Source organism: Pongo abelii, chromosome 14, assembly GCF_028885655.2.
Source record: "Pongo abelii isolate AG06213 chromosome 14, NHGRI_mPonAbe1-v2.0_pri, whole genome shotgun sequence".
NCBI classification, from domain to species: Eukaryota; Metazoa; Chordata; class Mammalia; order Primates; family Hominidae; genus Pongo; species Pongo abelii.
In genome coordinates, this window is record NC_071999.2 from 53,428,255 (window position 1) to 53,443,347 (window position 15,093).

At 35.3% G+C, this 15,093-nt stretch overlaps 1 protein-coding gene across 2 annotated transcripts in view; it reads left to right on the forward strand.

Moving 5' to 3' along the window:
* The window catches only part of RB1 (RB transcriptional corepressor 1), a 174,700-nt gene extending 159,998 nt beyond the window's left edge, over positions 1–14,702 (forward strand). Inside the window, exons 21-27 of one of the 2 annotated variants that reach the window (XM_054529044.2) lie at positions 2,745–2,849; positions 3,874–3,987; positions 4,081–4,244; positions 6,175–6,205; positions 9,502–9,644; positions 10,156–10,205; positions 12,791–14,702. In XM_054529044.2, the coding sequence (XP_054385019.1) occupies positions 2,745–2,849; positions 3,874–3,987; positions 4,081–4,244; positions 6,175–6,205; positions 9,502–9,644; positions 10,156–10,205; positions 12,791–12,849 (666 nt within the window). In that variant the 3' untranslated portion in view covers positions 12,850–14,702. The remainder of the gene's footprint in view (positions 1–2,744; positions 2,850–3,873; positions 3,988–4,080; positions 4,245–6,174; positions 6,206–9,501; positions 9,645–10,155; positions 10,206–12,790) is intronic. The other variant, XM_002824264.4, reaches the window with a different exon arrangement.
* The last annotated feature ends 391 nt before the right edge of the window (positions 14,703–15,093 follow it).

Below are 15,093 nucleotides of genomic sequence, written 5' to 3' on the forward strand. Positions count from 1 at the left end.
ACATATATAGTTAATAGCTTTACTGAAATAATTCACACACCATAAAAACCACCCATTTAAAATGTACAATTCGGTGGTTTTTAGTATATTCACAGAGTTATACAAACATCACCACAATCAATTTTAGAATTTGTATCACACCAGAAAGAAACTCCATACCCTCAAGCAGTCACCTCCTATTCCCCTACCCCCTCAGCCCAAGGCAATACTAATCTATTTTCTCACTATGGATTTGCCTCTTCTAGACATTTCATATACATGGAATTATATAATATGTGGTCTTTTGTGTATGGCTTCTTTCATTTAGCATAATGTTTTCAAGGTTCATCTGTATTGTAGCTTGTATCAGTACTTCATTCCTTTTTATTGCCAGACAATATTCCATTGTATGGATATGTACCACATTATGCTTATCATTCATAAAGTGATAAACATTTGGGTTGTTTCCACTTTTTGGCTATTATGAATAATGTTACTGTGAACATTCACGTACATGTTTTCATTTCTCCTGGGTACATACCTAGGAGTAGAATTGCTAGGTCATATGATAATTCTATGTTAACTTTTTGAGGAATGCCCAGATCATTTTCCAAAGTGGCTATACCATTTTACATGCCTACCAATAATGTATGAGGTTCTAATTTCTCTATATCCTCACCAACTTTTTAATTTTTTTTTTTTTAATCATAGCCATCCTAGTCGGTATAAAATGGCATCTCAGTGTGGTTTGATTTGCATTTCTCTGATGGCTAGTGATGGTGAGCATCTTTTCATGTGTTTACTGGCCATGTGTCTATCTTCTTTAGAGAAATGTCTATTCAGACCCTTTGCCCATTTTATTTTTTTATTTTTATTTTTTATTTTTGACACAGAGTCTTGCTCTGTCACCCAGGCTAGAGTGCAGTGGCACGATCTCGGCTCACGGCAATCTCCACCTTCTGGGTTCAAGCAATTCTCCTGCCTCAGCCTCCTGAGTAGCTGGGATTACAGGTGTGTGCCACCAAGCCTGGCTAATTTCTGTATTTTTAGTAGAGACAGGGTTTCATTATGTTGGCCAGGCTGGTCTTGAACTCCTGACCTTGTGATCCGCCCACCTTGGCCTCCCAAAGTGCTGGGATTACAGGCATGAGCCACCATGCCCAGCCCATTTTGTTTTGAGACATGGTCTTACTCTGTCACCCAGGCTGGAGTGCAGTGACATGATCACAGCTCACTACAGCCTCAAATTCCCAGGCTCAAGTGTTCCTCCCACTTCTGCCTCCTGAGTAGCTGGGACTATAGGCACACACCACCACGCCGAGCTAATTTTTGTATTTTTTTGTAGAGATAGGGTTTTGCCATGTTGCTCAGGCTGGTCTCGAATGGTTGAGCTCAAGTAAGCCACCCACCTTGGCCTCCCAAAGTGCTGGGATTACAGGCATGAGCCACCATGCCCAGACTGCCCATTTTTTAATAGGGTTATTTGTCTTGTTATTATTGAACTGTAAGGCGTTATTATGTAGTCTACATACAAGTCCCTTATCACATATATAATTTGAAAATATTTTCTCCCATTCTGTGAGTTGTTTCACTTTCTTGTTAGTGTCCTTTGAAACACAAGTTTTTTATTTTGATGATGTCCAATTTATGTAGTTGTTTTCTTGTTACTGATGCTTTAGTGTCATATCTAAGAAACCAGTGCCAAATCTGAAGTTGTTAAGATTTATCCCTGTTTTCCTCCAAAAGGTTTATAGTTGTAGTTCTTACATTTAGGTTTTGCTCCGTTTTGAGCTAAGTTTTTAATATAGTTGAGGTAGGAGTCCAGCTTCATTCTTTTGTTTGTGGATAACTAGTTGTTCCAGCACCGTTTTTTGAAAAGTTTTTTTCTCTCCTCATTGACAGCTGTCAAAAAATCAGTTGACTGTAATTATATAAATATTTATTTCTGGACTCTCAATTCTGTTTCGTTGATCTACATAAGCTATTCTTATGCCAGGACTACACTGTCTACACTTGGCTGTAGGATGCCAAGCAAAAATGATTATTTGGCATTCTTGGCAATAGTAGGTAAGAGCGAGAATGTTGCAGAAGCAATGAGTACTTAAATTAGGCTATAAAGTTCATACAAATAAAGTCTGACATTTTAAAGTCACAGGGAATCATTTTCAGATCTTATTTTTGCATTTAAAATATCTTTTATTGAAATGTAATACACATATGTAAAAACCTGTGTATCAAAAGGATACATTCTAACAAAAATTCATCAACTGAGCTTAGTTATATAACCAGCATCCAGATCAAGAAACAAAACGTTGTCAGCAACACATAAGACTCTCTTACATGCTCTTCCAGTCACCATAGCCTCCTTACCACCATCACCAAGTGTGTTCAATATCGTTTTATCTAATAGTTTGAAACATTTTCACACCTGGCTTTTTAAAGTGCTAGTTATACAAAATTAACTGATTCTAGTTTCAACTTTTCTGGGAAACATTTAAGGGACAAGAGCCAAAGTTAGGGTAATTTACAAACCAGGTGATCAGTCCTGAATAATTGAGCCTTGGTGATTTGCATTTTGTTCTTTAAACACACTTTGGGTTAAACACTTCATGTAGACTTTCAAACTGAGCTCAGTATGGAAAGAAATAACTCTGTAGGAAATTAAACCTTTCTTTTTTGAGGCTAAAAGAAAGAAAATGGTATTTTTAAAGAACAAAACCATGTAATAAAATTCTGACTACTTTTACATCATATTTATTTACTAGATTATGATGTGTTCCATGTATGGCATATGCAAAGTGAAGAATATAGACCTTAAATTCAAAATCATTGTAACAGCATACAAGGATCTTCCTCATGCTGTTCAGGAGGTAGGTAATTTTCCGTAGTAAGTTTTTTTGATAAATCCATATCCATAACATAACACAGGTAATTTTATTCATTAATGAGATCATATATTCTGTCTGACCTTATTATGTAAATTCACAAATAAAAACTTTTATATTACTTATTTGTAACTTAAATAGAATTGGAAAGATAAGGGTAATTATGAAATTACCCATATTCATAGTTTTTTATAAAGTTAATCAGTAATATTTTATCCCTGTAATAAGCAGGTATTTGTAATAAACTTGACATGAGTCATAGAACATTAGATATTCTTTGAAGTTATTTTTATTACTTTATAGGAAAAGCCAGTATAAATGCAGCCTTGCAAATAAATAATACAGATGTTCAGTATAAACACATTTTGTGTTTCCGGTTTACCTTCCCTTTAGAGAAATAGTAGTAGTAAAATATACTTGGTATGACACATTTCATATTGTTCTGTGGAAAGTGAGTTGTGGGATATTTTTCCCATTTATTATTGGAGTTTTCAAAAGTAATACAAACCAAGTCATTTTTGTTTGTATGTTTGTAGTTATTTTCTAAATTCAATCATTTTCATTGTATATATCAGAGGCATCTGATATAACCTCTGTGTTTTTACCTAAAATTTGAGTGAAATCTAACTATCACTAAAATATAGTGCTTTTACTAAATGTCTATTTCTTGCAATTGAGTAATGCATACTGAAACTCTTATAGATTGGGGGGATACCGGGAGGTACAGGCCAGAGAATGTAGTCCAAATATTGATGGATAATATTATTGGCTTTCGCTCAGCTCCGGCCCTTTGATTCCCATCATGCTTTCCATTCTACCAGTCTATCTACTCCTCTCTTCTTGGATGGCCAGCTATTCCATCTGCTGCCGCCTGGCTATTTCTCTCAATCATTCTGTGACATTTCACTTCTATTAGAAAAGAAAATCTAAGGGTAGAAATTTGAAAATTCATTTAACAAGTAAATTTTACTTTTTTTTTTTTTTTTTTTTTTTTACTGTTCTTCCTCAGACATTCAAACGTGTTTTGATCAAAGAAGAGGAGTATGATTCTATTATAGTATTCTATAACTCGGTCTTCATGCAGAGACTGAAAACAAATATTTTGCAGTATGCTTCCACCAGGGTAAGTCGAAAGTATCCTTTGATTGGAAAAATCTAATGTAATGGGTCCACCAAAACATTATATAAATAATCTACTTTTTTGTTTTTGCTCTAGCCCCCTACCTTGTCACCAATACCTCACATTCCTCGAAGCCCTTACAAGTTTCCTAGTTCACCCTTACGGATTCCTGGAGGGAACATCTATATTTCACCCCTGAAGAGTCCATATAAAATTTCAGAAGGTCTGCCGACACCAACAAAAATGACTCCAAGATCAAGGTGTGTGTTTTCTCTTTAGGGAAGTAGTAAAGAATGAGAGGGGGATTATTTTGATCCAAGAATAAAAAATATAAAGCAGTCTTCATTTCAAACAAGCTAGACTCTTGAAACTCTATTTGCTTATTTAAGTAACATAATAAGAATATGGGGGCAGGGTGAAGAAAATCTATTTACTTGGATGGGTTTACAGATTAGTTATCAGCTTTCCTGATTGTTAGGGTATCTTCTTTTGAGAACAGTTTGAGAACCAGTTTGGTTATATGTTTCAAAACACTTTCATATTTTTGTAAATAGCCAATCTGCTAAACAAAGCAGGTTACTTTAGGTTGAGTACTTTTAGTTTGTAGTTTATTGGATGTCCTGTAAATTTTGCTTCCTGTGGATTTTGTTCCTTTTGCTTGTTATATTAAATGTAGATTACAGTCAATTAAGTCTTTAGAGGTCCATCCCTAATCCTGCTGTCGGCCTCTTTACACCTCACCTTGGGCAGGTCTCTATCTCTACTTCACAAGGGTGCTGTGGATCAGGGAAATGATGAGTATGAAGCTGTTTTAAATTCTCAGATGAAAGGTTGTATGCAACTACAAATCATTATATTATCTTCCACATCCAACCACAAGTGCTCTCTGGCTTTGAAGTGCTTCAGTTGACTAATTATATGTTATCATGGGCTATTTGAAACTGACTTTATTTGTGTAAAGTAGGAGGCAGATTAGCTAGTATAGTTAATGTAGTCTCATCTCAGAAATTATCAGCCCATATGGTTATACCTAATGGGCAAGAAAAGGGGGCATATGTTGGCCTTTCAGAAAATATTGCGTGGTATATTTAGTTATTTAAGTAGTACATACTCATTATAAAAATTTCAAACTCTACAGAAAAATATGAAGTAAGAAATAATTGGCAATATGATACAAATGCTCTCATGTGTCTCTGTAGCATCCTTTATTTATTTGGTGTTCTTGTAGTTGGATATCTGTGTACTGATATCTACTACTTGTTCTAAGCTGCTAAGATGCCGCGTCATGTCTATTTAAGAAAATTTACATTGTTCCATGCCACTATATGAAAATGTATACTTAGGTAGTTTTTTTTAATAGTGATAATTAGTCCATATTATGGTGATAATGATGGCTACTTGCTGATCCTTAGTGAAATAAATTCTGTGTTGGTATTCTTCAGCAAAAACGTCACATTCTGAACATCCTAACTAATAAATCATTGACCAGGCATTAGGAGAGCATCTTAACACTCTACCCAGTACATTTAGGTACTTTGGTTAATCAAATATTATATGTAGAGTGATGGCCACTTATCAAGGAATTGGAGGGCAAAAAAATCTCTATATTCACTAGTTCCATGTTCATGTTTTCAAATCTTTGTCGAGTCATATCAGGCTAATGATGTTCTTCAGCTTTATTATAAAGAACATAAATTATATGGTTCAAATAAAGACAGACTAATAAAGATTTCTGACTCTATATATATGATAAATAGCCTTTACTATATCAATATAGACGCTAATTAGAATTCTGATTATTACTTAATATTCTAAGTTTTTTCCAAATATAACTTGAATTTTAAATGAGAAAATATGAAAGAAATTTGATAACTTACCCATTGATTTATGAAGAGCTAAGTAGGGGTAAACTTGAAACTTTCCTTTGCCCTCCCTAAATATGGGCAATGGCAGAATATGTTCTTGCAGACCTATAACTTTTGCTTTAAAACTAAGAGACTAGGTGAGTATATGATTAAACGGGCACTGTTAGAATAATTCCCAAATGAATATAGTTTATCAGTGGTTCTAGGGTAGAGGTAACCTTTAATTTGGTATTCCTAATAGTTCAGAATGATGTATCTATGCTCATCTCTGCAAAATTGTATATGGTTTTTTATTACTAATTGGTATTTCATCTTAACTTGACAGAATCTTAGTATCAATTGGTGAATCATTTGGGGTGAGTATTTTCTTTCTATGAAATATAATAGTATGCATTGTAAGTATAAAAGAAATTAAAGCTTTCTATAATTTGAATTTCCAAGTGCAATTATTCAAACACCTCATCCAGGCATATTGCATAGAATTTTATGAGATATATATATCTCAGATTTACTTTCAAATCAAGTTTAATCTCAAATTATACTCCTAATTGGTGAACTTCAAAACTTTTCTAAATATCCATTTGAGATTATATAATACATATATACATTTGTGTATATACATACATATATACGTGAGCTGTTTTTGCTCACAACACTTCTGTCACCAAATGTGTGAGATTTTTTTCTCACCCAAATCTATTCTTCAACTCTCTGGTGTTCTACAATTCAATTCAATTCTGACACTAATTACCCAGAGTCAGCATCAGACTCCACAGGTCCAAGGGCTCAGTCCCACCGAAATGGTCTCACTGCAGACACCAGTCACAAGTGTCAGGTCCCCAGGCTACACCACACTTCCGTCTGACTTGAATACAAAGTTGGGGGGTTCCGATAGTGCCTCTTCCTTACAGGTTTGATCCATTGCCAGAACTACTCACAAAACTCTTGAAAATATTTTACTTACTATTATCAGTTCATCATAAAAGATACAAATGAACAGCCAGATGAAGAAATATTATATAGGGTGAGGTCCAGAAGAGTCCCTAGCAGAGGGGCTTCTGTCCCTGGGGAGTTGGGGTGCACCACCTTCCTAGCACTTAGACATGTTTACCAACTCCAAAGGTCTCCCAACCTTATTGTTGAGGGGTTTTTATGGGGTTTTCATTATATAGGCATAATTGATTAACTCAATCTCCAACCCCTTCCCCTCCCTGGATAGAGGGTGGGGCTGAAAGTTCCAAGCTTCTACTCAAGACTTGGTCTTTCTGGCAACCAGCTTCCATCCTAAATTAGCTAGGTACCCACCAAGTATCACCTCATTAGAACAAAAGATGGTCCCATCACCCTTATCACTCATGAAATTTGAAGGGTTTTAGGAGCTCTGTTCCAGGAACCGGGGACAAAGACCAAATATCTTTCGATGATACCATGTATGTATGTACATAACCTCACAGGAATGTTTATACAGTTTTGAAATTCACTCATTATGAGTGTGATTTGAAATGAGATACTCCAAAATGTAAGCCCGATATCCAAATGTCACCAGCCTGTCCCTGCCTACTGGTCTCCTTCCATACATATGCACTTTTTGCTTGTCCTTCCTCTCAGACTTCTAGGATATTCTTTTTCTGGTACACAGATTAGGAATTGTTTACATGAGATCCTGCCTCAGTGAAAGTGGCAGAGCTTCATTCTAGGAGATCCAAGGGAAAGCTTTGCTTTGAAACATTTATTCTAGGCTGCAAATCCACAATCCTAGTTGGCCTTCCATTAAAGTCACTAATTCAGCAGTCCCATATTCAGTATGCATTACTGTTAATATGTTGCACCATCTCCACTCCCCTGAGAGCTTATATTTTTAATTTTTTAATTTTTATTTTTAGAGACAGTGTCTCACTCTGTCACCTACTTATTGTAACCTCAAACTCCTCAGCCCAAGCAGTCCTCTCACCTTAGCCTCCCAAGTTGCCAGGACTATAGGCATGCACCACCATGTCCAGCTAATTTTTAAATTTTTTGTAGAGACAGGGTCTTGCTATGTTGGCCAGATTGGTATTGAACTCCTGGCTTCCACGATACCCTGTCTCAGCCTCCCAAAGAACTGGGATTACAGATGTGAGCCACTGCACCTGGCCAGAGAGCTTATATTCTTATAGGAATGGGAAGACTGCCTATGTTATGTATTGCTACATAATACATTACCCCCAAACTTAGTGACTTAAAACAAACGTTTATTATCTCCATTTCTGTGGGTCAATAATCTAGGCATGACTTAGCTGGGCCAGAGTTTCTCCAAAGTCTGTGATCAAGGTGTCAGCTGGGCCTGCAGTCATCTCAAGGCTCCACTAGAGGAGCATTCACTGGCAGACTTATTCAAATGGCTGTTGGCTGATCCTCGATGGCTATTGGCCCCCCTATTGGTTTCTTGCCCTTGGGCCCCTCCATAGTGCTACTTGCTACTTACAACATGGCAGCTTGCTTTGCCCAGAGCAGGGACTCTGAGGGAGGCAGGGAAATAAAGAGCAAGAGAGAGGTCACAGTCTTATTGTAATCTGATTCTGGAAATGACAGCTCATTACTTTTGGCATATTATTTTGGTTAGAAGCAAGACAACAGTAGATCTAGCCCACACACGAGAGGAGGATCACACAAGGAGGTGAATACCAGGAGGTGGGGTCATTGGGAGCCATCTGAGAGGCTGCCCACCACACTGCCTCAAGTAACTAGGGAGAGGTAAAAGTTTGTATGCCAAATGACCAAATATTAAAATGTGCGTTACAAATAGTTCACGACGGACTGCAGCTGTCAGGCTTTACAAAGGAGCTATGGGACCTTATAAGGACAGTTGGAGCTGGCTAGGTATCACATAGTGGTCTTCAAACATTTTTGCTTGCCATAACCTCTAAAATAATTGGGAAAAAGTTGAATGTACTTCCATATCTTAAAGCTGATAATTTAAAATATTATACATTTAATAGCAGCACGGGATTTAGTTTTTGTTAAATGGTATATGTGCTCCAAATAGATTTACCATCAAAACCTGTTTTGAATTTAATATTGGGAGAATTCGCTCATTTAATTTTTGGAAAATAAAGTATAATTGGCAAAGCTAATCCTCACTGTTGAATCTATCAGTCAAATCAGATATAATTTATATCAGAAAGTCTATATGACTTGTCAACATAATACCCATAAAGTGAATCAAAAATTATTATTCATTGAACACATCATCTCTTATCAAATGCTTGTGACCTTCCTTCTGGTTGTATAATAGCCTAAAAAAAAAAAAATGACAAAAACAAGTTTCCAGAAAGCTGTTCTGATTTGCCTACTGCTGAAAAGTAGTCCTGTATGGTGGGTTCTGAAAATGAGGAACCAGGACTTGCAGAGTAGGCAGTTGCTGGAGGAAGAATGTGAGCTGCATGGGAAAAGACAGGAGGATTTACAAAGAGTGGGTGTTTAATTGGGGATGGAATTAGGTAGTTATTCTGATTTTTAGATTTTTCTTATCTTTTATTTGGTCCAGTGAAGCAGAAAATTTAAATGAAATTATTACCTCTACCTGATTTTTGACACACCTCAGACTATAACTTGAGGTTGCTAACTATAAAACACTGGCATTTAATGATGTAAAGAATTCTGTAATTTGTAGACTTCTGAGAAGTTCCAGAAAATAAATCAGATGGTGTGTAACAGCGACCGTGTGCTCAAAAGAAGTGCTGAAGGAAGCAACCCTCCTAAACCGCTGAAAAAACTACGCTTTGATATTGAAGGATCAGATGAAGCAGATGGAAGGTAGGAACCATTTTTTAATGTTTTCCAGTAGCTGAGATGGTCATCTGGGGAATCCAGAGTCTCAGCACTGCTCCTGGCTTATACCAATTTCTTTCATGGCAAGTTTATTGGGAAGTTGTGAGAATGGCTCAAAATAATAGATATGAGTGTAGTGCAAAGTTAAAAACACCTTACAAATTGCGTACCAACATTCAGTGAAGATATCTAATAAACCCTGATCTTTTTTACGAAGCTATTGATAAAATTTTGTTATTCTTAACATTAAATTTAAAAATGTTTACTCTTGAAAAATATTAACCACTGTGTTTTGTAAGAACCACTGAAAAAATACATAGCATCATAAATTTGTGACATTTATGTTTTAGATGGTTAGTTTTTAAATTTTAAAATTAAAAGCTACTCACTAAAATAATAGCATAAAATAAGTCATCAAAAGCATCATAGTTACTGGAAATTTGAGTTTTCTATTTATAAATACACATGAAATGTTTTGCATTTTTTTAATCTGCAGTAAACATCTCCCAGGAGAGTCCAAATTTCAGCAGAAACTGGCAGAAATGAGTAAGTACTTATTTCACCTTGTGTAAATGAAAGAAACAATTGCTTACACTGCAAGAAGTCTTTTCGTTATATAAAAGAATATAATTTATTCAGTTGGCAGGTTTGTTTATGCATTTAAAATATAATTCAATCAAGGTTATTTATCTACAAACATTTGTGGATTAAATGTATGATGCAAAGTGAAGGTCATTTTTACCCTTTCTATGATCTTTCGTGCAGGAAGACTAAGAAGTGAAACATTGCTTGACCACATTCAACACAAATGGCTACAGTTAGAAAATACTTTAGCAGAACTACAAAGAGGAACTATTTAGGAGTGTTAGCTATAGGGAAAGGTTTTATAAACCTAGCATATGTAAACATCATCACCCTTATTTAAGGAATAACCTTTGATTCTACCATTATTAAACTTCCCTTATTTGCAAATCTTAAAACAATTTCAAACAAAAGTTTCCATTACTGGAAATCAGAATTTTAATAAAGAACACTATGTCATTTTCCAAGTTATACAGAGTGATATCATGTTAGGGTAAGTGGAATTCTATTCAAAACTACTCTGAGACTAGACAAAAAAATTAATCCAAGTATAGTAGATGGAAAGCACATTAGGAAAGAGATAAATGTTCACTAACTACTATTGGGTTGTCTTACGTAGCTATGGTAGTGAGTGTAACATTTCCCGGTATCTGCTGCCAGATCCATTGATAGGAAAAGGAACTGGGATTTTGAAAGAAGACAAATATTCAGGAGACAGGTGTTAAAACTATCATTCCTAGGTCACAGGACACACTAATGAGAACAACACCAATTAAAATGAGAGGCTTTCTTTTAATACATCTTTGTAGATACTAACTTTGAAAATAAGATATTTAAAAGAATGCTTTTTTTCTATGTATTATTTTTAAAGTGTAATTAAAACTAAATAACTAAAACAAAATTTTCTAGTTATAAACGAATCTCTTTTTGGATTTTATGTCAACTTATATATTCCTATTTTAACTTTTAAATAGTTGCATCTTTTCCCCTCAGTACATGAAAATAGACAAGAGGCTTATAACCAAAATCAGGCCTTGAAGACATATGGAAACATTTTGGAACCCACAAATATGCACTTAAAAAGGAGCTGAAAGCTGTAAAAACATGTGTATTTTCTTAGAGAAGAGTTCAGTTGCTATAGTTAGTACCTTTCCCAGTGACACACTTGGCTATGATGGTGAGCTTCCTCTGCCAGGCCAAAGTTCAGGACCTTTGTGCATCTACAAAATTGTGACAAAGCAGGCAGAATTTTAACCCCTGAGGCTAAGGCATTTCTTTAGGATGCTCTTCAGCTTTTCTTAAAGAATTACATTTAGAAAAGATCATCATACAATGCTGGATTGCCCAGAATGGAAGGGCATTCCATTTTTCCAAATGTGCTTCTTTATAAAGAGCTCATGCCTACCTCTAAAATCAAGTTAAGAATTTTTAAGAAATTTAATAAGTATCCTGGCTTTGTCTATATTGTAATTCATAATATGCTTTTAACATGGCCATGGCCCGGGTAGGCATGATGGCTCATGTCTGTAATACCGGCACTATGGGAGGGCAAGGTGGGAGGATTGCTTGAGGCCAGGAGTTCAAGACCAGCCTGGGCAACATAGCAAGACCCCATCTTTACAAAAAAATCCAAAAATTAGCCAGGCATAGTGGCCTGTGCCTGTAGTCTCGGCTACTGGAGAGGCTGAGGTAAGAGAATTGCTTGAGCCCAGAAGGTCAAAGCTGTAGGGAGCCATGATCATGCCACTGCACTCCAGCTTGGGCAACAGAGCAAGACCCTGTCTCAAAAAAAAAAAAAAAATCCATGCTTAGTTTAAATGAGCTATGATCTGATGTATTTGCAGTACCTGCAAGGCATCTGCAAACATAAGGGAAACTATAGCTTTGTAAAGAATACCACCACTCACTCTGGCAGATTCAATCTGGGCCAGCCGAGTATTCTAGTCTGCTGAAGTATATGCCAAGCATCAACCACCTCATCTCTAGAATAGTGGCCTGCAAAATGGGGCATACCTGAAGTATGCAAGATCATCTTTTGGGGTACATAAAATAGAAGTTCTATTTATCTCATTTTAATGTTTGCTTGGGGTATGTGTTTTATAATTTGTACATACATACATATTTTTGTGGTACAGGCTTGGAAAAAAATTTACTCACAGGGATATATGATTTTTAAAGATTTGGAGACCACTGCTTTTTTTGGGGTGGGGAGGGAATTTTTGTTTTTTTTTTAACTGATATATCATAGTTATACATCTTTTAGGGGTACATGTGATGTTTTGATATGTGTACACAATGTGTAATGATCAAATCAGGGTTATTGGGATATATATCACCTCAAACATTTATCTTTTCTTTGCATTAGGAACATTACAATTCTAGCTATTTTGAAATATGCAATAAATTAACTATAACTCCCTAAGTACTGTCAAATACTAGAATGAAGACCACTGCTTTTGCAAGGTCCTGAGCACCATCAATTTGACATGAGTATAATATATATGGCAGCCACTTGCCAACTTGCCCAGTACCATCAATGCTGTTAACAGTTCTTCATCCTTTTTCCAGCTTCTACTCGAACACGAATGCAAAAGCAGAAAATGAATGATAGCATGGATACCTCAAACAAGGAAGAGAAATGAGGATCTCAGGACCTTGGTGGATACTGTGTACACCTCTGGATTCATTGTCTCTGACAGATGTGACTGTATAACTTTCCCAGGTTCTGTTTATGGCCACATTTAATATCTTCAGCTCTTTTTGTGGATATAAAATGTGCAGATGCAATTGTTTGGGTGATTCCTAAGCCACTTGAAATGTTAGTCATTGTTATTTATACAAGATTGAAAATCTTGTGTAAATCCTGCCATATAAAAAGTTGTAGCAGATTGTTTCCTCTTCCAAAGTAAAATATGCTGTGCTTTATGGATAGTAAGAATGGCCCTAGAGTGGGAGTCCTGATAACCCATGCCTGTCTGACTACTTTGCCTTCTTTTGTAGCATATAGGTGATGTTTGCTCTTGTTTTTATTAATTTATATGTATATTTTTTTAATTTAACATGAACATCCTTAGAAAATGTGTCCTATCTATCTTCCAAATGCAATTTGATTGACTGCCCATTCACCCAAATTATCCTGAACTCTTCTGCAAAAATGGATATTATTAGAAATTAGAAAAAAATTACGAATTTCACACATTAGATTTTATTTTACTATTGGAATCTGATATACTGTGTGCTTGTTTTATAAAATTTTGCTTTTAATTAAATAAAAGCTGGAAGCAAAGTATAACCATATGATACTATCATACTACTGAAACAGATTTCATACCTCAGAACTTAAAAGAACTTACTGATTATTTTCTTCATCCAACTTATGTTTTTAAATGAGGATTATTGATAGTACTCTTGGTTTTTATACCATTCAGATCACTGAATTTATAAAGTACCCATCTAGTACTTGAAAAAGTAAAGTGTTCTACCAGATCTTAGGTATAGAGGACCCTAACACAGTATATCCCAAGTGCACTTTCTAATGTTTCTGGTCCTGAAGAATTAAGATACAAATTAATTTTACTCCATAAACAGACTGTTAACTATAGGAGCCTTAATTTTTTTTTCATAGAGATTTGTCTAATTGCATCTCAAAATTATTCTGCCCTCCTTAATTTGGGAAGGTTTGTGTTTTCTCTGGAATGGTACATGTCTTCCATGTATCTTTTGAACTGGCAATTGTCTATTTATCTTTTATTTTTTTAAGTCAGTATGGTCTAACACTGGCATGTTCAAAGCCACATTATTTCTAGTCCAAAATTACAAGTAATCAAGGGTCATTATGGGTTAGGCATTAATGTTTCTATCTGATTTTGTGCAAAAGCTTCAAATTAAAACAGCTGCATTAGAAAAAGAGGCGCTTCTCCCCTCCCCTACACCTAAAGGTGTGTTTAAACTATCTTGTGTGATTAACTTATTTAGAGATGCTGTAACTTAAAATAGGGGATATTTAAGGTAGCTTCAGCTAGCTTTTAGGAAAATCACTTTGTCTAACTCAGAATTATTTTTAAAAAGAAATCTGGTCTTGTTAGAAAACAAAATTTTATTTTGTGCTCAATTAAGTTTCCAACTTACTATTTTGACAGTTATTTTGATAACAATGACACCAGAAAATTTGACTCCATTTCATCATTATTTCTGCATGAATATCATACAAATCAGTTAGTTTTTAGGTCAAGGGCTTACTATTTCTGGGTCTTTTGCTACTAAGTTCACATTAGAATTAGTGCCAGAATTTTAGGAACTTCAGAGATCGTGTATTGAGATTTCTTAAATAATGCTTCAGATATTATTGCTTTATTGCTTTTTTGTATTGGTTTAAACTGTACATTTAAAATTGCTATGTTACTATTTTCTACAATTAATAGTTTGTCTATTTTAAAATAAATTAGTTGTTAAGAGTCTTAATGGTCTGATGTTGTGTTCTTTGTATTAAGTACACTAATGTTCTCTTCTCTATCTAGGAGAAGATAGATAGAAGATAACTCTCCTAGTATCTCATCCATTCCTAGCCTTTAAGGGGCTCTATATGCTAGAGATTTCCAAATTTATTTCTTCAGCCCTGATCTTTTCACAGAGGTCAAGGCTCTTATAGCCAACAGAACTCTTGATTCCTACTCCCCTCTACCCAATGTCTCAAAATATAAACTAAAATCAAATAAATAAAAATCTATTTTTTTCTACCCTGGTCTTTCTCCATTTTATTAAACACTTATCAAGTCAAAAACTTAGGAGCTATCTATTAATTCTTGTCTGGACCACTGCTAAAGACTTCTAACTAGTCTCCCTGTTCCCTTTC